At 40.8% G+C, this 22,532-nt stretch overlaps 1 protein-coding gene across 1 annotated transcript in view; it reads right to left on the bottom strand.

The window, feature by feature from the left end:
* CASQ2 (calsequestrin 2) overlaps positions 1-22,532 on the bottom strand; it is a 123,437-nt gene that overhangs the window by 54,029 nt on the left and 46,876 nt on the right. The window contains exons 3-7 of the mRNA XM_004380359.2: positions 21,631-21,731; positions 20,068-20,179; positions 12,537-12,610; positions 4,526-4,656; positions 3,012-3,057 (exon numbers count right to left, since the gene is read on the bottom strand). Of these exons, the coding sequence (XP_004380416.1) occupies positions 3,012-3,057; positions 4,526-4,656; positions 12,537-12,610; positions 20,068-20,179; positions 21,631-21,731 (464 nt within the window). The remainder of the gene's footprint in view (positions 1-3,011; positions 3,058-4,525; positions 4,657-12,536; positions 12,611-20,067; positions 20,180-21,630; positions 21,732-22,532) is intronic.

Here is a 22,532-nt window from a genome sequence, read left to right as displayed (position 1 = left end):
CAACTAGCAGGCTCCCTGATTAGGGTGCAATAAATGGAGTGACCCTGGGACTCATCTGGGTGTCTCTGGCCGGTTCTAGGAAGTACTTCGCTGTTGTAACAGAGGGAGGGTTCTTTTAGAGGAATTGTTGACTCCCACTCTCTGTGGGATTTGCCCAAGACCCTGGCTGACTGCTTGCTGGGACGGAGGGTGGTTTGGAGGGTGGAGCCTCAGTGGGAATGAAAGGTCAGCACTAGGTCTGGATTGCCTACGCTACCTTTACATTCTTCGAATAGTCTAGGAAAAAAATTAAAAGCTACTCAATTTTCACATAGCAAATATGACTAGGCATTGCTTTCTCTACTAGTAATAAATAATGTATTTTCTATGGTTTGGTGCTTTAAAAAACTGCACAACTGGGCAGGAAAAGGGTAAGTAGTTCTTTCAACCCTAGCTTCCTTTCCTATCTTATTTAAATATTTTGCAACGTCTGGGAAGTGGATGTTGAAGATAAAGATTTGTAAGTGCATTAGCTAATTACTTTCCTGACATCTGTGCTCTAAGTTGCTGTGGCCTATGGAGATTCTGCTCTGAGGAGCAATGCCCTCCTCAGTGGGCCGGGCAATGGGGAGGAGGTTGGGGAGTGGCTCCCAGAGGTCCCTCTGATAGATTGATTTCTGTTTCTTCTTTTTAAGGATGTGAAGATGACCCAGAGGCGCTGTCCTGCCTTCCCTCTCATGGTGGAGACTTGGATGAGGGAGCTCACCAGGCCTGGTTAGGGCTTCTGAGGAGTCATGTGGTTATTCCAGAATGGGGTGTTGGGAAAGTGTAAACCATTCCAGTTGCCCTTTTCTATACCTGGTTAAATTCAATACAAGACCCTTCCCCAATTAGAAAAAAAATTGAATATATGATAATGTGGAAAATATGAGCCCTCACTGTTATTTTATATTATAGCAAAAGCTGTAACTTGTTCATTAAGTGAAAAGAAACCAGAGAATGAGTTCCAATGAGGCCAGACATCTGTTTTCAATGCAATTGACCGTGCTCCCTCTGAGATGACCTGAGAGAGCATTTCTGCAGCACAAAGGGGTGCTGAGGATGTCCTGGGGGAGGTGAGGGAGGCTGGATGTAAGCTTTGCAGCTATCGAATCTGTTGTGTCAGTGAGGAAAGCCCTGGGTGAGTGTGTCTACTGTTCTATATTCTCTCCCTTCCAGCCATCCAGGTGATGGAGGGTTGTCTCTTAGGGAGAAAAAAAAAACAAAAAAGAACTAAGCATAAAGGCTTAGCAGAGCAAAACAGCAATAATCACTTTCAATTTAAAATGTTGTAAAAGAAAAGTGTCATGAAAGACCAAGAACTTGTTCCAGATTAAAGGAGACTAAAGAAGCATAACAATGAAATGCAATGTAAGATCCTGGATTGGATCCAGGGCCAGGTAAAAAAGGTTTTTCTCTTGCTTTAAAGGACATTAGTAGGACAACTAGCAAATGTGAATTAGGTTTATAGATTAGGTAATAGAATTGTTGTCAGTGTTAATTTCCTGATTTTGATACTAGTACTGTGGTTATGTAAGAGAAAGTCCTTCTTTTTAGGAAACACACTGAAGTATTTTGGGAGAAAGGAGAATTATATCTGCTACTTAGTCTCAAACAGTTGAGAAATAAAAATATGTAGAGAGGGAGAGAGCATGATAAAGCAAAGGTGGTACAATGGTAACATTTGGGGCATCTAGGTAAAGATATAATGGAATTCTTTGTACAATTTTTCTAAGTCTGAAATTATTTCAAAGTAAAAAGGAATATTCTTTTTAAAGCACTGTTATAACAATTTATTGTCATTATTATTTAAAATCTAAGACGAGATCTTTTAAAGGTTAATTTTTTGAATGGTTTAAATGTTAAGGAAATATGTTTCTATTGTGCTGGGTTGTTCTTAAATAGTCCACTCCTCTAGACTGGATTATTTGCTCTTCGTGCCTTGTGAAATGTTTGTTCTACCTTCACACATCCAACTAAGTTACACACCAGTAAAACAGTGTCAAGTTACGGCATGGCTCTGTGCACCTTCACTTCAGACTCTGAATTAAAGAATTAACGAATGAATAAATGCTTCTCTGTCAATCCTTTTCCTTCCTTCCCCCAAATGGTGCCTTGTGGGGACATGGCCTACTCTAGGCAGGCTTATGGTAAAGAACATAAGATTTGGCGCCAGGTGACCTGAATTTAAGTCCCAAGAAGAATAACAGAATCCATATGACAGTCAGTTTCCTCATCTGTAAAATGGAGCTAAAATAATATTTGTTCTAGGTCACTTGCTAGAGAATTGAAAGGTCCAAGTAGAAAGATCTATGAAATACTTTGAAAAATGCTCCACAGACTTTGATTGTTATTGATTATGGGATTTTGTATAAAGCCTGTGTACGTGTGTGTGTGTGGGGGGAGTGTAGTTATTTCTAAGGCCCTCTTTCTAATAGTAATTGACCCAACTGACATACGGTTCTGCGACATAGACCTAGAGGACAAGTAATGTAGCTGCCTTCCAACACCTTGAGCTGATATTTTTAAAAACAGCCACCATTCACTGAGCACCTTCCATGTCCTGGGCTCTTTACAAAAGCACCAATTTCAGATGGGGAAACTAAAGCTCAGAAAGACCATGTGACTTGATATAGGACACAAAGCTAACAAGGTGGCAGATTTCAGATTTGAGCCCAAGTCTCCATAGCCTGAGCCATGTGACCCTGGGTCTCTGGTGGCCAGTGAACAGAAGCCAGTAGTCACTTTGGGAAATGAACTCAGAGATGGAATAATTTTGCTTATAGATAATACCAAAGAGACTTAAGTTGGATCCATGGATAATTGGGTTTTAATTGAATGTGATGTTGTCCGTGTTTCAATCACCACACCATCCAGACATTTATCCCAGCAGAATAAGACTTAGTTTAAATTTAAGGACTTAGTCAAAAGGGCACCCTTCTTGGGGACTATATTCATCTCCACAAGGCAGAAAGGGTTTACCAACTTCTTACCCAAGTTTCAAACATATCTTCTGGGCGCAGGCGCCGTAGTGTAGGTCTGAAAAAAAAAGGGAGGGGTTTCTTTAGCAGGCATCACAGGGCAGACATTGCAACCCCAGTGCAGTGATATGGAAAATGAGAGGCTGGTTCGTTTGCAGGAACATGAATTGCTCTGGAACCTACTTCTCCCCCAAGAAGATGGAGCTACTCTACCCTATTCATCACATGGACACCCGGGCCTACAACCACTCCAGCTTTTGCGCTTCCTTTTTCTCAGCGTTTTCATGGACCTATTTGATCCAACGATTATAAAGTCTATGTAAATAATGGGCTGGAGGGCATAGGATTAGCTCATTCCCAGGGCAAGAAGCCATTTCCCTTCTCACAGACAAGTATCCCTCCCAAGACTCCAGAGTAGGCCCAGAGTGAGGAGACCTGAGACAGAAAACAGGAAGCCTTGGTGATCCCAGCCCGGAACTGCAGGAATTTATCATCTGGGTCATCCATCAAAAGCCCTTTAGGGATGTTTAGGGGAGCAGATAGGATGTATATTTTCCTCATAGTTTCATTTTGTTCTGAATGTTGGTTAATGGTGCCAGACATTCAGAGGACTAAAACCCATAATTTGAAGAAGAGTTGACATTTGTTTCCCCAAGTGCTGCCTCCTTGCAGAGGCTAGGACTGTGGTGGTGACCGGATCATGTGCTCCAAGCTCAACGAACTTAAGTGTGCATGTGTGTGGGAGGGTGGATGGGTGAGGCAGTGACTGTACTACCATGTTTTATGTTCCAGTATAATCCCTCTAGAGCAGGGATTGGCAAACTACAGTTCATGGGCCAGATCTGGCCAGTATCTCCTGTTTCGGTAAAAAAGTTTTATTGGGAGACAGCCACATCCATTTGTTTACAAACTATCTATGGCTGCTTCCATTCTACAACAGTAGAGCTGAGTAGTTGCAACAGGAACCATCTGACCCACAAAGCATGAAATATTCACTATCTGGTCCTTTGCAGAAAAAAGTTTGCTGATCATATCACTCTGGGTGGTGTCAAATATTCCTTCCTCTCCCAGAAGTTCTATGTATAGAATGTTTATCCTTGGATAAATGACTTAACTTCTCTGAAACCAATTCCTTCATCTGTAAAATTGGGATAATAATAATTATCCACGTAAAATTGAAGATTAGATAAAATACCTTCCGTAAAGCACTTAACATGGTACTTGGCATATAGGAGAATGTCACTAAATGGTTGTCATTATTATTGGCTCTGGCTTTGAGGGGATTTGCTGACTGGGGTGAAGTGTTCTAACAATAGCTGCAAGCATAAGCCCATATTCAGAAAATTGTGGCAACATTCATGGTCAGTTTATCAATGACCAAGAAAGCAATACCATTGAGTTCAGTTCTGCTGGGATACTAACTCTAGACTGCTGCGCTTGGTGGATCTGCAATGTTAGGACTGAGAGGCTCTCATCCATTCCCCGGACACTGGACCACCCTACCCCCTGCATGTCATCTCAGGCACCTTTGATGTTCCTTCACAAATTCCACGAGTTCCTCTTCTGTATAAGGTTTGTCAGGGATGGCTACGGGCTCATCCATGAATGGCTCGTAGAAATCAACCTCATTCATCTTCAAAGATAGTTTCTTTGCAACCTATAATAATTAGAAATAAGACAATAGTTTCCTTGAATGGTAGTCTAGAGTAGCAATGGGTTATCCATCTCAGACAAGTGTGTGTGTTTTCTGGCAAAGCCATGAGAATGCATGGACAGTTTTAACTTTAATGTTGAGGTGATAGAAACTCATCACCTAAAGCTGGGCTGGATTGATCTTTTGTGATCCAAGAAGGACAGAAGAGAGAAAAAGACCTATCTGGCAAATGAGGGCCAAGTAGGGGCAGGGAGCAGTTGAAATGGAAACAGTTGAAATTCTATCATCACCATTATTCCATTGTATTTGGCAGGGCTGAAGGAGGAAGCAAATGTCAACGGAGCTGGGATGTGTGGATTTGAACCAATTTTGACAGAACAGGTACTCAAAATCAGAAACTATTAATCTATCCTCAATCAGCTCATAAACCCTGCTCATTATTTAGGTTGAAGCACTGGCCCTAGGGTTAAACATTCCAGGGCCAGGCTTCTTGGTGGTTTGTCAGGTGCTGGGAACTGCCCAGTTTGTAGCTGAACACAACTCCAGCTACTAGTCATAAGGTGACCAACAGCCCCAGTTTGCCCAGAACCGAGGGGTTTCCTGGGACACAGGACTTTGAGTGTTAAAACCAGGCAAGTCCCAGGCAAACCAGGATGAGTTGGTCACCCTACCCCAGACAAAAGGTTTGGGGAACAAGCCATAGTTGGAAGACATTCCTCTCTTGAATAAAGTGGACACACAGTCTGTTGTCAGCCCAGAGTTGTTGCTGTTTGCCTGCAGGGCCGCTGAACTTGGGACCTCTCTTTGCAAAATGATGTGAGAGGCCTGGAATGTGCAAAGCTCTATAGAAAACCAAATGCCATTCTTTTCTAGTTCGGATCTGTGGTCCAAGAAAGCACAGGCATGAACAGTGGTTCCCTTGAAACTAAAGAGAGATTGCCTAAGCGCTGACGCTTTGTGGTGGTAACCAAGGATGCAGTAGCCCAGGGCTGCTGTGACTAATTGGGAAGGGGAGGAGCTGGGTGTTACACAAGCAGTTACACAAGTAGGTCCATCTTAAGGAAACTGGTGTTTATGTGAATTTGTCATCAATTGTTTTAAATTCAAAATCACTATCTTATAAAAAAGGGGCCCTGGTGGTGCAGTGGTTAAGCACTGGGCTGCTAACCTAAAGGTTGGCGGTTTGAACCCACCAGCCACTCTGTGTGAGAATGATGTGGCTATCTGCTTCCATAAAGATTTACAGCCTTGGAAAATTTTATTCTTTTCTATAGGGTCACTGTGAGTTGGAATCAACTTTATGGTAACAAGTGTTTTTTTTTTAATCTTCCAAAGGTTATTTGTTACAGTACTTTAAGGGAAAGAAACTCCAGCATCACAACTCACAGCTAAAGAAAAGAGGCCAGGTTAAGAGCTATAGTCAGGCAAAAGAGATTTGATCATCATATTGATTATGTTTTGAGAGACAGGAAGGTATAATTTTTTTCCCTTACATTTTTCCCATTTCTACCGGTCGGGGGGGATAATAGGTGCTGGAGTGGGGAGCAGGGAGGTGGGAAACAACAAACCTACCACCAGGGTCTGAGTTTATACACAGTTCTTTACAAAATGGGCCTATTACAGAATGGGCTTCAAAAATGACATTGGATTCTAGTGTTTTGAGTTCACTTACTACATGCTCTAGGAACTACGAATCTTGTATGAAGTGGGGATGAGGGTGACTGGATGACCAAAAACAGTCATAACAAGACATAGAGTGCTTATTAGGTGCCAGGCACTGTTGCAAAGTGTTTTAGGTTTACTACTTTATTTAGTACTCATTTTTATTACATAGGAGCCCTGTGGCGCAGTGGCTAAAAGCTCTGCTGCTAACCAAAAGGTTGGCAGTTCGAGTCTACCAGCTGCTGCTTGGAAATCCTATGGGGCAGTTCTACTCTGTCCTATAGGGCCACTATGAGTCAGAATCAACTCAAGGGCAATGGGTTTGGTTTTTGGTTTTGGCTCACTGCATAAGACAGGAAGTATTATTATGCTTACTTTACAAATGATGAACCTAAGACACAATTTGGGTAATTTGTATATACCTTAAGGGGTAGAGCCAGAATTCAAACCGAGGCAGTGAAGTGTTCTAAACTAACAATTTGCCTGAATTCTAATTTTCCTATCATCAGATAATTACTTTCTCCTTGACACTAAAGAAAGGAATAGATGTCCCAATAAATATTATACTGGCATGCACCATGTGTTAGTGAGATGTGTCCTTGTATCTTGTAATGTGCTCTCATCAATTCATCCCCCATCACCGTTGGCTATAACTGAGGCTTCCTAAAGGTGAGAATGAGCTCATCAGACCCACATGTCAAGGTAAGCAGTGTGTATGGGATGGCGGGATGTCTGGGAGTGGGGGTAGTCTCTGGTCTCTGAACACCAGTGTCTGGGTCCACATTGTTAAATTCACCAATGTGAAGTTGCCTTTCATGTCTCTGAGTTTCAGTCTTGGGAACCCTGAGTTAACGTTTCCCAGAGGCGCTTCACAACACCCCACCACCATCACTCCGAGTGCCCTGCTCTTGTATCTCAGAGGATCCCTTTCTTTCATTCTTTTAATTGTGTCTTGGATGGTAGGCAACCGAAGTTAACGACTGAGGGAGATTTGATTGATTGAGGAATTTGTTCATTCATTTATTCCATAAGTATTTCCTGCGGCCCACTCTATCCAAGACGTTGTTCTACAGCAGACCTGGCTCGTCAGCATTATAATTATATTACAATTATGCAGGAATGGATTATACAATCGAAAGCTAAATAACCAGTTGCCATGGAGTCGACTGCAACTCACGGTGACCCCATGTGTTTCAGAGTAGAACTGCACTCCATAGAGTTTTCATGGCTGTGACCTTTTGGAAGCAGATGACCAGATTACCTTGTGTGTATCTGTGTGTGTGTGTGTGTGTGAGTCTCTGGGTGGTGTAAATGGTTAAATGCCACTAACCGAAAGGTTGGTGGTTCAAATCCACCCAGAGTTGCCTTGGAAGAAAGGCCTGGCAATCTGCTTCTGAAGAATCAGCCATTGAAGACCCTATGGGGCACAGTTTTACTCTGAAACACATTAGTTCGCCAGGAGTTGGAATCAACTCCATGGCAACTGATTTCTTGGTTTTTGTTGAGTGTTTGTGTGTGTGTGTGTGTGTGTGTGTGTGCATTTTACTAGTTGGGATAGATTCTGGCAAAGGCAAGAAAACTACAAAGGCCATCTTCTGACATTTGCATGTGTATGTATTTTGATAGAGTTGTTTTTTCTAAAAATCAGCGAACCATTTCAGTTGTTGCAAATGAAACCAACTCAAAGTGAATTTAGGAAGTCTTGACATCTATCTCCTCCATCAACTTTGTTTAGAAAGTCACGGCTCCCTTTGGCCCCAGTGTGGTTCAAAAGAGAAAATTATTTTGCTTCTCGCTGTTTATTCAGACAGAGAAAGTAATGGGCCAGTGGGAGGTGACATGGCATAATCAGAATGACCAAAAATCAAGGTGTAAGCTACTACAGAGAGGATGCCATCTTCGGCCCTCTGACCCTGTCTTGCTCCAACTGCTTCCTCACAGAGGTTGGGCCCTTGTGTGGGTTGATTTAGGATCAGGATCAGTAGATTGCTGCTGGTTCCAAACCTCTGTTCCCAGTAAAATCACCGAGGGAGCCTTTTGAAAATGCAGATTCCTGGGCCATATTACAACCCTAAAAACTCAAATTTCCAGGGATGGGGCCAAGGGATCTACGGTTTTAAAAGCTCCTTTTAGAAGTCAGTATCAAAACTGACTCCCAAATCTACATCAGCAACCCTGACATCTTACCCTCTTTACACTTGTCCAACTCATGTATTTATTGATTTGTTTACTTATTTACTCTAAATTCTACAAGAGCAGGAATCTGTTTTGCTCAGTGTTGTGTCATGGCACCTAGAAAAGTGCCCAGCACATAAAAGGCACTCAGTAGATATTTGCAAGTGAATGAATGAATAAACGAAGACACCTCCAGTGGTATGTCCTCCCAAGTTGCAAAAAACAGCACTCATCATTCTGCCTTAAGTAATGTTTTTAGTAGCTTTACAGTCTTTGCTGTCTTGAAGCTGAGGCTTACAACCTTAAGTTATTTTCAAGTCTCCTCGCTTCTTTCTCTCTTTCATCTCATCAATGGTCAGGTCCTCTCACCAGCTCATCCTCTGCCAGTTATTTTTTTCCCTCTTTCTGACTGTAGCTAGTGCTTCTTCGGTCCTTGCCTCACCAGGTTTGAAAGCTCTACAAAGCACTTCCCCTTTCCCAGGTGGCTCTAAGATTCCCTAGCGAGTGTCTCACAAATGCTCTTTGACCTTTCAGCCACTACATGACATCCATACCTTTTCCCTGCTCTTCTTCTCAAACACCTCTTGCCGGACACCACTGAGGCTTCTCCTGGATGCAGCCATACCTTCTGGACCCCACATCTCCCATTAAGCATTGTTGCCCCCCCCGCAATGGGTGCAAGTTATTAAATCCCAAATGTCACTGGAGTCCCTTCAGTGCAACAGCCCCTCCCTCTGTGTTCCATACAGAGGTAGAGAGAGTGTGTCTTTTCTTTTTGAATGTTATGAAATCCCACAAGGCTACATGAACAGCGGTGGCACTTATGACTCAGTGTCCTGCAGAGTTTTAAGTGAAGCAGCTTTTTGAATTTTTAATTACAGCCTGACCTCACCTTCTTCTAGGAGCCCTGGTGGCACAGTGGTTAAGAGCTTGGCTGCTAACCAAGAGGTTGGCAGTTCAAATCCATCAGCTGCTTATGGGGCAGTTCTGTTCTGTCCTATAGGGTGGATATGAGTCAGAATCAACTCCATGGTAATGGGTTTGCATTTTTTTTTTTTACCTTCTTCATGGGCTACAGACATGAAGCCATGTGGTTGGTTGGGAGGCACTTCTGAAAATAGACGCTACCCTGAATTCAGAACTGGACCATCCCGCTAAGAACTAAGGCTTTCCTGACTGACCAAGCTTGTCTGCCTGACCCTCTTCCCTTCAGACTAGTTCTTACCCAGGAGCCACCTTAGCCACTCCTGACCAGGGGCAAATCACCCAATAAATGATTTATGCACAGGCTTATTTATGCTTACTTACTAATCTGTAGTGCACAATTTCACTTGTCTTTCATCACATTAGAGATGTGGTGAAACCCATGTGAAATTGTGCACTACAGATTAGTAAGTAAACACAATTAAGCCTGTGTGTAACTTGCTTACTGTAAACTGGTGCGTACCTTGCTTACTGGTTAATCTGCCCCTGCTCCTGACCCACCATGACTAAACTTCAGTGATGGATTCAGTTTAGGCTTCTCCTTACCTCCCCTTCTCTACTGATAGCTTATACCAACCTCCTTCCTCCTGGGCCTAGAAGACTGCCTTCTTCTCCTTTTTTTTATTAAATTAAAAACAAAAACAGTTGCCATCGAGTTGATTCTGACTCATGGCAACCCTATGTATGTCAGGGTAGAAATGTGCTCCATAGGGTTTTCTCTCTCTCTCTCTTTTTTTTTTTGAACATTTTGTTGTGGTTTAGGTGACAGTTTACAGAGCAAATTAATTTCCCAATCAACAATTTATACACAGCTTGTTTCATGACATTGGTTGCAAACCCCTGAATGTGTCAGCATTCTCTCCCCTTCCTCCCTGGGTTCCCTGTGTCAATTTGTCCAGCTTTCGTTCCCCTACCTTCCTTCTGAACTTTGCTTTTGGGCATATACTGCCCTTTAGGTCTCGTATAGTTGATTGTTCTGGGGTGTACAACCCTCACTGATGTTATTGTTCCTTTTATTGTTCTATTTTATGACTATAATGTGATCTCCGGGAATGATTTCAGTTCCAAGTTTGAAGGGTATCTAACGCCATAGTCTCAGGGGTTCCACCAGTCTCTGTCAGACCAATAAGTCTGGTCTTGTTTATGAGTATGAATTTTGTTCTACATTTCTCTCCCACTCTGTCCATGATCTACTATTGTGGTCCTGGTCAGAGCAATCGGTTTGGTCTTTGGTTTTCTTCACTCTTCTTTGTTCCAGACAGGAAGAGACCAATTGTTGTATCTTAGATGGCCGCTAGCAGGCTTTTAAGACCCGAGTCACCACTCACCAAGGTAGGATGTAGAACATTATCTGTATGGATAATGATATGCCAAAGACTGCCTTCTTATTAACAATGTTAATAACTACTGAATATTTAACGGATGCTTACTATAGGCCAAACACCAGATGAGCATTTTACATATATTGTATCCTTTCTCTGGAGCATAGTAGCACAGAGCATTGACTTAGGAGTCAGACTGATCTGTGATTAAATCAAGCTTCATTACTCACTAACTAGGTGATCATGAAGCAAATAACTTAACCTCTCGGTGTCTCAGCTTCATTCTCTGTCAAATGAGAATACTAATCCCTTTCTTATAGGGGTGTTGAGAGGATTCAGTGAGAAAACCTATATAATGCTCTTAGCACAGAGTCTGGCATATAACATGTACTTAATAAATGAGAGTTATTATTATTCTTTTGGTATTCATGCTCAAGATCACTCCCAACTCTAATACAACCAATTAGAGTAAATTTCCTCCAGCATTACTTGCATTATAGATCTCCCCTCTGGGTTATAGGCTTGAAGACAGGGGCCGTATCCATAGAAGAGGTTCAATGTATATATGAATTAAACATGAACTCTTTTCATCATGCCCCTTCCCTGCTCCAGTACCTAGAGGCTTCCTCTTGTTTTTCAGGGAAGTCCTGAACTCTTCTTAGTATAAAGGCCCTTGAACACCGCCTGTCGCTGTCTTACTCCTTAGTAGGCCACTCTCTGATTAACCTTTACTTGACTTTGATCAAAGACTTAGTTTGTCCTAGATTTATTTGTTCTAGCAAATCTGGTGATTTCAGTTGGGGTGTGTGTGTGTGTGTGTGTGTGTGTGTGTGTGTGTATGTGTGTGTCTTGATCTCAGTGGCAGGTATAGGGTCTTCTATTTAATGGTGTAGTACAGAGTAAAGGACACAGGTTTTAGACCCAGATTGTCCTAAGTTAGGATTTCAGTTCTACCATTAATTCTCTGGAGACTTTGGATGCTACTTAACCTCTCTAAATCTCATTTCTCATCTGAGAAGAGGGGATAATGATTCCCTTTCAGAGTTGTTTAAAGAATTAGAAAATAATATAGATGCAATATACAGAACCATGCCTAACACACAGAAAGCACTCAGTAAATAGTAACCATTTTAATAGTAACCAGAGCCAGAGTAGAATATTCTATCCATGGTAGCCTCAAATAAATTAACCATTGATTCAAGGTCCCTCTATCTCTGCTGTTCTTTAGTTTGTAAAAGCACTTGCCACATCCAGAATATAAAGAACAATTGAATTATAAGAGAGTATATCAATGACAACTGAAGATGTAAGTGACTTTCTGGAGCACTCAGTGCTTCAGGAGCTCAATACTTTTCCCCATTCCATTACCTGTCCTAACCCAGAGGTGGAAATACGCAAGCCCAGGAAGGGAGAGGGTGCTTCCTAAAGAACAAAGAAGCAGTGATTGAGTGACCAAGCACACTCTGGGCTTACATATTTTTCATTTATAGTGTATGTGAAGATAAGGGGCAGGCCAATACTTTTCACTGGGCACTTAAGGAAATAACTTCAGATTCTCTGAATTAACCATATTTGTACTCATCTCTTGTTCAATAGTGATTTATTGCCATATTTCTAATGCTTCTGGAGAAAGAAGCAAAGGAAGAAATGGTTAAAAGAAAAGGAAAATTGGAAAGTTCTCCAAAATTTATTCCTTTGTGCCTACAAAAGTGTTCAAATTGGACTTTCATAGGTACTTACTCCTTTGTCGAAGGTGGCAAAAAATTTAATGTAAGGCTGGAAGTGTTCAGCTGCCTCTTCAAAAGCCTTGTAATCTAACAGGGAATAGATGAAAGGGAGAAACATTTTTTGAAGATGCACAATCAAGAAATTTTTCTTTTTAAATGATGTAGAGAGTAGCAAGCCAATTAAACCCGAGCAATGTAGATAATTATTTAGTACAATTTAAGTCCAGAGTTGCCCCACCCTGCAAAGAATTTGAATCAACTGGCATTTAGTAACCCAACAGAAGATCTCTTTATCACACTTTTATGAAGTTCATAGATGGAAAGGAGAAAATGAAAAAATGGAAAGAGGATACAGGAGAGAAAAAGAAATGAAAAACTCCAAACCAAAAGGAAAAGTCTTTTCACTCAAACTCACTGCTGGTTATAATTGTGCCCTGTAGAGAGAGTGTAGCTTGCTGCATAAAGAAGCCCTAAGTAAGAAGAAAATCCACTTAATCAAAGATGACATCTATAAATATTTTACACCTCTTAGCATCAGTATCCCTTTTGGTGAATTCTAGTTTTCCTTTTCTCTTTTTTTTTTTTTAAATTCTAATCCTTTGAGAAAATGATTCAAAATTAATTAAGACTTAACTTGACGCTATTCCCAAACTTGAGTACAAATTGGCCAAGGTAAGCACAAGACCACGTGAGTATGACAATGTTGTGTGTTGGTAGACCTAGACAGGTACTTGGTAAAGAGATTCCTACTTAAACCTTTGATGTGAGGGTGATGGCAATGGTAATAGTGATGGGCAGAGGTGTGGAGATTTGTCTTTCTGAATAAATTATATAATCCCGAGAGTCAATAATCCTATGATTCATTCGTAACAAGATTATTTTTTTTCCATTTCATAGAATTCCTTTTCTCTTAATCATAATTGGGGCAAGCTTTTACAAGAATCCTGGAATTATGCATGATTTTCTAATATTCTATCAAAAAACAGAGCAAGAATAATGCTGACTCCAGGGATACCAAGATGAGTAAGACAAGAACACTCATCTAAAAAGGCTCACAGCCTAGGGAAGGTTATGGACCCTTAAATAATCACATTGCTATGTGATAGTTGCTATAATAGAGGCAAGTGCAACAAGCACAGATGAGAGAGGGGCCGAAAAATTTACGAGAACACTCATACATACTAATACACACTCACACCAACTCATCCTCACGAAAGAAATTGGATGATCAGAAAAGATATCATATAGCCTGCTAGCTAGGGCAGAAGATTGGGTGGAGGAGGGTAAGATGGGTGCTTGGTTGGAGAATGAATAGAGAGCAGGTGGAGAGAGTAGAAAAAATAGAATGGCTAAAGAATACCTAAGCCATTCGTGTCTAAAGCATCAGTGGGCTCCATCTGAATCCCCTGTTCCTCTCTTCCCTGACCTCCATGTCCCTGATGAATCTCTCCTCACCACCACGAACTCTTACCCTGATGGAAACAATGATCTGAACTTGTGTCAGGGGCTTCCTTTCTTCTCTTGGGGAGCCAGTCTACATCTCTTTTAAGATGAAGAAGGGTGGAGCAAGGTGGTTCCCTAGGTTGGTGCTTCAAAACGTGATTGTACCTTTAGCTTCACTCAAACACAAGTGAAAGTAATATTTATATTTTGTCACTTTTGCATAATTTTAACATTGACTCAAATGAAATTTAACATTTAAATGCTTCCTCTATGCTTATTTTTTAAAATTTATCCAAGTCTTAAAATGCAGATAATATAAATTATTTAAAAAGTTAATTTCTGAAGTCAAAAATACTTATAATTTCCATAAGTATTTTCATTTAAATAGATTTCTTTTTTAAAGTTATTTTATTTTTCCACAATAATGGACTTGCTGGAAAGTCATCATAGTCACAAGTAAAATAGTCCAAAAACATCTGTGACTAATTAGGCACTCATTATGAGTACTCATTATAAGTATTATCGCAAATTAGGATTGCTGTGTCTTTCTTTTCCTTGGCCTAAATGTCTTGTTTGTGTGGAAACATCAAAATAAGAAATTGTGCCATGATGTAACCCATGCTGGCTCCTTAACACAAAATATTTATCTCAAGGAGAAAAAAGATTTAAATGTATTAAAGCCTGTTGTTGTTGCCGCTGTTAGTTGCTGAAGAGCCAATTGTAACTCATGGCTACCCCATGTATGAAGAATAGAACTACTCCATAGGGTTTTTAAGGCTGTGGCTTTTCAAAAGCAGATCACTAGGCCTGTTTTTCAAAGTGCCTCTGGGTGGATTTGAACCATCTACCCTTCGACTAGTAGTGGAGCACTTAACCATTTGTGCTACCCAGGGACTCTTGTATTAAAGCTTAAACAAGTGCAAAAAAAATTAAAGAAGGAAAAAAAAGATTTTTTTTTTTTTTAATGTGTTTGATTAGAAGAGAACCAGATCAGGCATAAGAAGCTGGTTACAACATAGGGCAACTAATCACTAACCAGCAAAGATGCCTCCCACAATTGCAGAATCACTTATTATACACACTTCCATGGAAATTGTCAACATAATGTTTGGGATAAAGGAAGCAAAGAAAAAAGAAAAGGGGTTATTTTGAATGATACTGTTTCCATAATGTTAGGTATCACAGAGATGGTGCTGACCCCAGAAGATGACCACGTCAAACCCATCTCCATTGCAGATTGGTGATTCTACTAATATTAGTAATGGGTGTGGTTGATAGCATTAGTGAAAGCACTGAAGAGAAACACATGGAATAACATCATTTGTCTTGCAAAGAAGAACCAGACCAAGTTGTTGGGGATAAAATATTCCAAGAAGTAGATGAGCATGTTGAAACAAATTATGGAAACACTGCTAAAACTTGTGTACTGACAGTGCGGCTGCAATGACAAGAGGGTGGGAAGACTTTACACTGAGTTTGTTCTGAGAATCCTGAGATGCAAGTAATATGTATTCACAGAAAAGCTCTGGTTTATAAAGGTTTTGTCTGTGGATCTAAATTCCACATAAAAGGTTATTATGAAAAAGGTGATTTTAGTAGCAGCTAAACCTCCATAGCCCTGTCTCTTTAGCTTTAGATGAAGAAAATAATTCAGAATATCAGTCTCTGCTGTATCACATTAAAGTGGGTTAACTGTCCAATGCTGAGCTTATTAAGGGCTTATGAGCTTATTTTTTTATGAAAAATTGTGGATTATTCCCACTTTGAAAAATTTTTTGAAAGATAATTATTGGCTTCAGAAAATGTTTTTTTGCTGAGCACTGAATGAACTTAATTGAACATTGCAAGGATCATGTGAAATACACAAGGTACTGACCAGTTTATGAATTGAAAGCAAAAATTCAACCTCAAAAAGGAGGTTATAATGACTGACTAGGAATTTTATTATTCAAAACTTAAGAATAATTTTTAAGGCCCCCACAGCAATATCAAAAAAATGATAACTGTAAGGTTTTCACAGGCTAATTTTTTTCAGAAGTAAATCACGAGGTCCTTCTTCCTAGTCTGTCTTAGTCTGGAAGCTCCACTGAAACCTGTCCACCATGGATGACCCTGCTTGTATTTGAAATACTGGTGGCATAGCTTCCAGAATCAGAGCAACACACAAGCCACCAGAGTATGTCAAACTGACAGACAAGTGGTGGCCAATTTGAGTCAGATAATCATACAGTCTACTATGCCAAGAATGACAAATTGAAGAGGAACAGTGTTGCATTCATTGTCACAAAGAACATTTCAAGATCTATACTGAAGTACAATGCTGTCAGTGATATGATAATATCTATATGCCTACAAGGAATACCAGTTAATATGACTATTACTCAAATTTACCCACCAACAACTAATGTCAAAGATGAAGAAATTGAAGATTTTTACCAACTTCTGCAGTCTGACTAAACATGCAACCAAGATGTATTGATAATTACTCATGATTGGAATGTGAAAGTTGAAAACAAAGAAGAAGGATCAGTAGTTAGAAAATATGGCCTTGGCGATAGAAATGACACTGGAGATCACGTGATAGAATTTTGCAAGACTAATGACTTATTCATTGCGAATACCTTTTTTCAATAACATAAATGGTGACTATACACGTGAACCTTGCTGGATGAAGTACACAGGAATCAAATTGAGTACCTCTGTGGAAAGAAATGATGGAGAAGCTCAATATCATTAGTTAGAACAAGGCCAGGGGCTGACTGCAGAATAGACAATAAATTGCACATATGAACGTTCAAGTTGAAGCTGAAGAAAATTAAAACACGCCCACGAGAGTCAAAGTACGACCTTGAGTATAGCTCACCTGAATTTAGAGACCGTCTCAAAAACAGATTTGAGGCATTGAACACTAATGACTGAAGACCAGACGAGTTGTGGGATGACATCAAGGACATCATATGTGAAGAAAGGAAAAGGTCCTTAAAAAGACAGAAAAGACCAAAATAGATGTCAGAAGAGATTCTGAAACTTGCTCCTGAATGTACAGTAGATAAAGTGAACGGCAGAAATGACGAAGTAAGAGATGAACAGAAGATTTCAAAGGGCGGCTTGAGAAGACAAACAAAAGGATTATAACAAAATGTACAAAGACGTGGAGTTAGAAAACCAAAAGGGAAGAATATGCTCAGTATTTCTCAAGTTGGAAGAACTGAGGAAAAAATTCAAACCTTGAATTGTAATACTGAAGGATTCTATGGGCAAAAAATCAAAAGACACAGCACAGGAAGCATCAAAGAAGATAGAAAGAATAAGAGTCACTGTACCAAAAAGAATTGATCGACGTTCAAACATTTCAGGAGGTAGCATATGATCAAGAACCAATGGTACTGAAGGAAGAAGTCCAAGCTGCACTGAAGGCATTGGCAAAAAAACAAGGCTCCAGGAATTGATGTTTCAACAAACAGATGCAATGTTGGAAGTGCTTACTTGTCTATGCCAAGAAATTTGGAAGACAGCTACCTGGCCAACTGACTAGAAGAGATCCAAATACAAACCCGTTCCAAAGAAAGGTGATCCAATGGAATGCAGAAATTATCAAACAATATCATTAATATAACATGCAAGTAAAATTATGCTGAAGATAATTCAAAAACAGTTGCCGCAGTACATCGAAAGGGAACTGCCAGAAATTCAAGCTGGATTCAGAAAGGACATTGAATGAAGGATATCGTTGTTGATGTCAGATGGACCTTGGCTGAAAGCAGAGAATATCAGAAAGATGTTTACCTGTGTTTTATTGACTATGCAAAGACATTTGACTGTGTGGATAATAACAAATTACAGATAACTTTGCAAAGAATGAGAATTCCAGAACACTTAATTGTGCTCATGTGGAACCTATACATAGACCAAGAGGTAGTCGTTTGAACAGAACAAAGAGATGCTGCATGGTTTAAAGTCAGGAAAGGTGTGCGCCAGGGTTGTATCCTTTCACCATTCTTATTCAGTCCGTATGCTGAGCAAATAATCCAAGAAGCTGGACTGTATGAAGAAGAATGTGGCATCAGTATTGGAGGAAGACTCATTAACAACCTGTAACATGCAGATGACACACAACGTTGCTTGCTGAAAGTGAAGAGGATTTGAAGCACTTACTGATGAAGATCTAAGACTACACCCTTCACTATGGATTACACCTGAACATAAAAAAAATAAAAATCCTCACAACTGGATCAATAAGCAACATCATGATAAACAGAGAAAAGATTGAAGTGATCAAGAATTTTATTTTACTTGGATCCACAATCAACATTCATGGAAACATCAGTCAAGAAATCAAACGACGTATTGCATTGGGCCAATCTGCTGCAAAAAACCTATTTAAAGTGTTAAAAAGCGAAGATGTCTCTTTGAGGACTAAGGTGTGCCTGACCCAAGACATGGTGTTTTCAATCGCCTCATATGCATGCAAAAGCTGGACAATGAATAAGTAAGATGGAAGAAGAATTGATGCCTTGGAATTATCGTGTTGGTGAAGAATATTGAATATACCAGGGACTGCCAGAACCAAAAAAACGAAACCTGTTGCCATCGAGTCTATCCCTACTGATAGCAACCCTATAGGACAGAATAGAACTGTCCCATAGGATTTTCAAGGAGTGGCTGGTGGATTCAAACTGCTGACCTTTTGATGAGCAGCCAAGCTCTTAACCACTGCACCACCAGGGCTCTGGACTGACACAAGGATTAAATCTGTCTTGGAAGAAGTACAGTCAGAATGTTCCTTAGAAGCAAGGATGTCGAGACTTTGTCTCACATACTTTGGACATATTACCAGGAGGGACCAGTCCCTAGAGAAGGATGTCATGTTTGGTAAAGTACAGAGTCATCGAAAAAGTGGAAGACCCTCAATGAGGTGGATTGACACAGTGACTACAACAATAGGCTCAAGCCTAACGATGATTGTGAGGATGGCAAAGGACCAGGCAGTGTTTTGTTCTGTTGTACATATGTTGCTATGAGTCAGAACCGACTCAACAGCACCTAACAACAACAGAGCATTATCTGTATATTCCTCAGGAAAAATCTTCAGTATTTTGAAATACATAATATGAAAAAGTTCAACTGGGTTTGAAATCCATCCAAATTAGTATAAAAAGTGTCACCATTACATTTGTCAATGAAAAGAAAAGTAATAGCTGTTAGATGGAAAGAACACTCACGTCCTTGGAAGATAATTTATAGACTGAATTATCTGAGTACTGTTTGATAGCAAGAAAAGAATGCTTATTAATTAAAGGAAAAGCAGAGAATGTTGTCCTGCCCTTTGCCACTGCCCACATGTGCAAGCAAAGCTTCTTGTCAATGGTGTATCAGGTATTTGAAGAGATCGTCATTTAAAACTTTGATCAAGAATTGCATGTTGCTATTTCAAGCATAGGAGCCCTGCTACCAAAGCAATTTTACAAATGTACTCAAACAGTTACCCTTCCTGGTCTTTTTTCCCTACTCTTCTGACTCCTACCCACCATCTCCTCACCCCTGTACAGACTGTGGTGATGCAATGATATGTTCCTGCACCCACCCAAAACCTCACCACAAAGCTTTCAAAGGGAACATGCCCAAGGGTGTGGCTGGGGCATGGCAAACAGCCTCGGTGGTCAGCTGTTGGCTTGTCAGCAATTTTTGACATTGTGCAGCAGCTGCAGAGCCCGTCCTTACCCCAATTTTCCTCTAGTGCTTTCCAAGTGACTGAGAGCTCTCCAGCTGGTGACCATGGAAGCTGCCAATGTCAGGGAGAGGGCCCACTGTTCGCCCCATTTTAGGGGCGAATCTGACTGGGAGGTGGGCCAGTGGGAAAAATAAAACTCTCTGTAAAACACTCACCTCCTCCTCACCCTGCCCTCCTCAAGCTCAAAGAACGTGGCTCAACCTTGATGTTCTTTAAGCTCCCCTGCAGGTTTCACATAATTTTTGCATGCTTGTTTCATTGCTCAGGGTGTAGGTGATGCTGATGATGCAACCTCTTTAGGGATACTCTAACATCCCTTATTGGGAATCTAACCTTCAGATGCACAGGCTGGGATTGACATATGACTTACATTCTGAGTCTTCACTCTTGAAATAGCCAATGAGTTTGATCTGGTCCTCAATGCGTTCAAAAGCTTGGACTTCCAGTTTGCTATTGATGATCTCCACTGGGTCTTCAATTAGCTGAAATGTCAGATACACACACACACAAATATCCAAATAAGAGAGCTATTCTTTTTCCAGCAGGGAAATCGGGCACATACATAGAATGCTTCAGAGGGACATTGTAGTGGACTTCATGGTTGTCACCTTAGCATCCATCCCACCTCTCCCCCAGTGAGCAGCATCAGCAGTGTCTTTTGAGGAACTGACCTTAACTCAAGAGATGGGCTGAGTGTGGGCAATTCTATTTCTCCTGCCAGTTATTCATTCAAGAATGGGCATGTGACCTGATTTTGATCAATAAGACTACAGGATAGATTTGCCAAAGGCTTTTGGAAAATTGTTTATTCTTAAGAGAGCAATGGGAAGCCACTACATATAAACAAGGGAGTATGATGTACCTGCTGCCGGCCATCTTGTAACTACTTGAGGACAAAGCCAACCTACTGAAAACAGCATTATCTCGGATTTACAGAGAAAAATGGAGGTAAAGCCCTGATCAAGTCTAAAATCTAACCTAACTCTGGTCTTTCCCTTATGTGGATCAATCACATTGCTTATTGTTTAAGGTAGTCAGTGTCTAGTTTCTGTTACTCGCATCTAAAGCCTCCTCTGAGATGACAAAAGTGGGACAGGACCATGTTGTCCCAGAGCTGTTCTGGTGCCCCCTCAGTTTTATTAGGACTTGGAGTATGGGTCAATGAGATAGCAAAGCAGGGTCTACGGGCATTTTTATGCAAGAGATGGCCGTCAACTCACTTCTGATCCTCTCCCTAGGTTTTGGAGGCTCTGGAGAAAAGCGACAGACCACTGGGTACCAGCTGGTCAATAGGAATAATCAGTATGGATGTTCAACTGTAGGTTCTTTATCTGTGTAGGGATCTGAGTTCACAAGCATTTTGTTTCACAGCTGCTATTAAAAGTCTGAGTTTATCTATGGAGAAAGTATTTTTTTTTTATAGGGTTTGTTTCATTTCTCTGTTTGAGCATATGGATCTGAGGGTGTGTACCTCCATACCTGAGAGTGAGTGAGATACTGGGGGACTCTTTAGTCCTACTTTCTCTTTATTCTGCTCTGAGGGTAACTCAGAGTAACTTAGCTGATTGTTGTCTTCAAATCTCTTTCCCACACTCTCTTTAGCAGTACTGGAATAAAGCCAAGGAGATTTCAGTGGATGTCATTGTATAAGTGATAAGAGAATTAGCATATTACTACCACACAGTCCTGATTTGTGACCCTCTGGTCACTAATAAAATAGTTTCCAAGGTGATTTAAGGGCCAGCTTCCTAGTAGAAGTAAATAGCACTGTGATGTAGGAACTCCTCTGATTTTTTTTTTTTGTGAAGCCTGAGAAATCTGTCTTAGACCAGGTCAGGTTCTCCAGTTTCTCTGTTCTTACTTTGGGGTTTTCCTTTCCCCCTATATCTGAGCTCAAATAGCTCTGTGCAGGCCACTGTGCATATAAGCTTACGTCCAAGAGAAATTCCACCAAGACATCGGCTGCAAACTCGCCATCAAACTCAATTGTGCGATCACCCTTAAGAATATACAGGCTTCCTTCTTCATCAAAACCTGGAAGAAACAAACAAATTCCAGGACAAGGTTATCGTGATGTAGGAGGAGCCATCCTGTTGTCCGAGGTATGGCTCTGGGTCTTCGGTGACAGTGGGTCAGGATCAGTGGAACTAGCATTAACCTAAGGGCCAGTTCCCTGGAAACAACACCACTGAAGAGCTCTCAGATTGGGAATTGAACTTGAAACAGTCAAGAACCAACCTGAATTTGAATTTAAAAGAAAAATCTCTTCTCCATACCACCACTGCTTTGATTTTCCAAAAACACTAGTAACCCCATGTCACTCTCCTTATTAAAAAGGTTTAATGATTCCACTGCGCACCTGACTCCTAAACCTGACAGTCAAGCCCCTCCACATTCTAGTGCCAACCTTATCTCTTACATCCTCTCGTGGGTAGACCTGCTCTCTCCTTTGAAAAATGCCCCCTTAATCCCTTATGCCACTCCATTTGCTTCTTGCACACATGCTGATATGTAAGGGTGAGAAAAGGAAATGTGACAGAGCATGATTCTCTATACTTATATTCTCCCTGTTCCCAAACCTGGAGAGACCTCCATCCTCCACAAGCCCATCTCGATCAGCTCCTTCAGACTTCGTCTAGGACTCATGTTACTAATAAGGCCACTCCAATATCACTTTTGATACTCCCCAGCTCCATTTACAAGTGTCCACTATAACAGAAAGAAGGAAGTGGTGGTTCCATGGTAGCATTCTCGCCTTCCATGTAGAAGACCTAGGTTTGATTCCCAGCCAATGCACCTGAAGCACAGCCACCACCCTTCTGTCAGTAGAGGCTT

The sequence above is a fragment of the Trichechus manatus genome, unplaced genomic scaffold (assembly GCF_000243295.1).
Source record: "Trichechus manatus latirostris isolate Lorelei unplaced genomic scaffold, TriManLat1.0 scaffold00073, whole genome shotgun sequence".
Taxonomy (NCBI): Eukaryota; Metazoa; Chordata; class Mammalia; order Sirenia; family Trichechidae; genus Trichechus; species Trichechus manatus.
The sequence above is the reverse complement of the archived record's forward strand: the minus strand, read 5'-3'. Positions and strand labels throughout refer to the sequence as shown.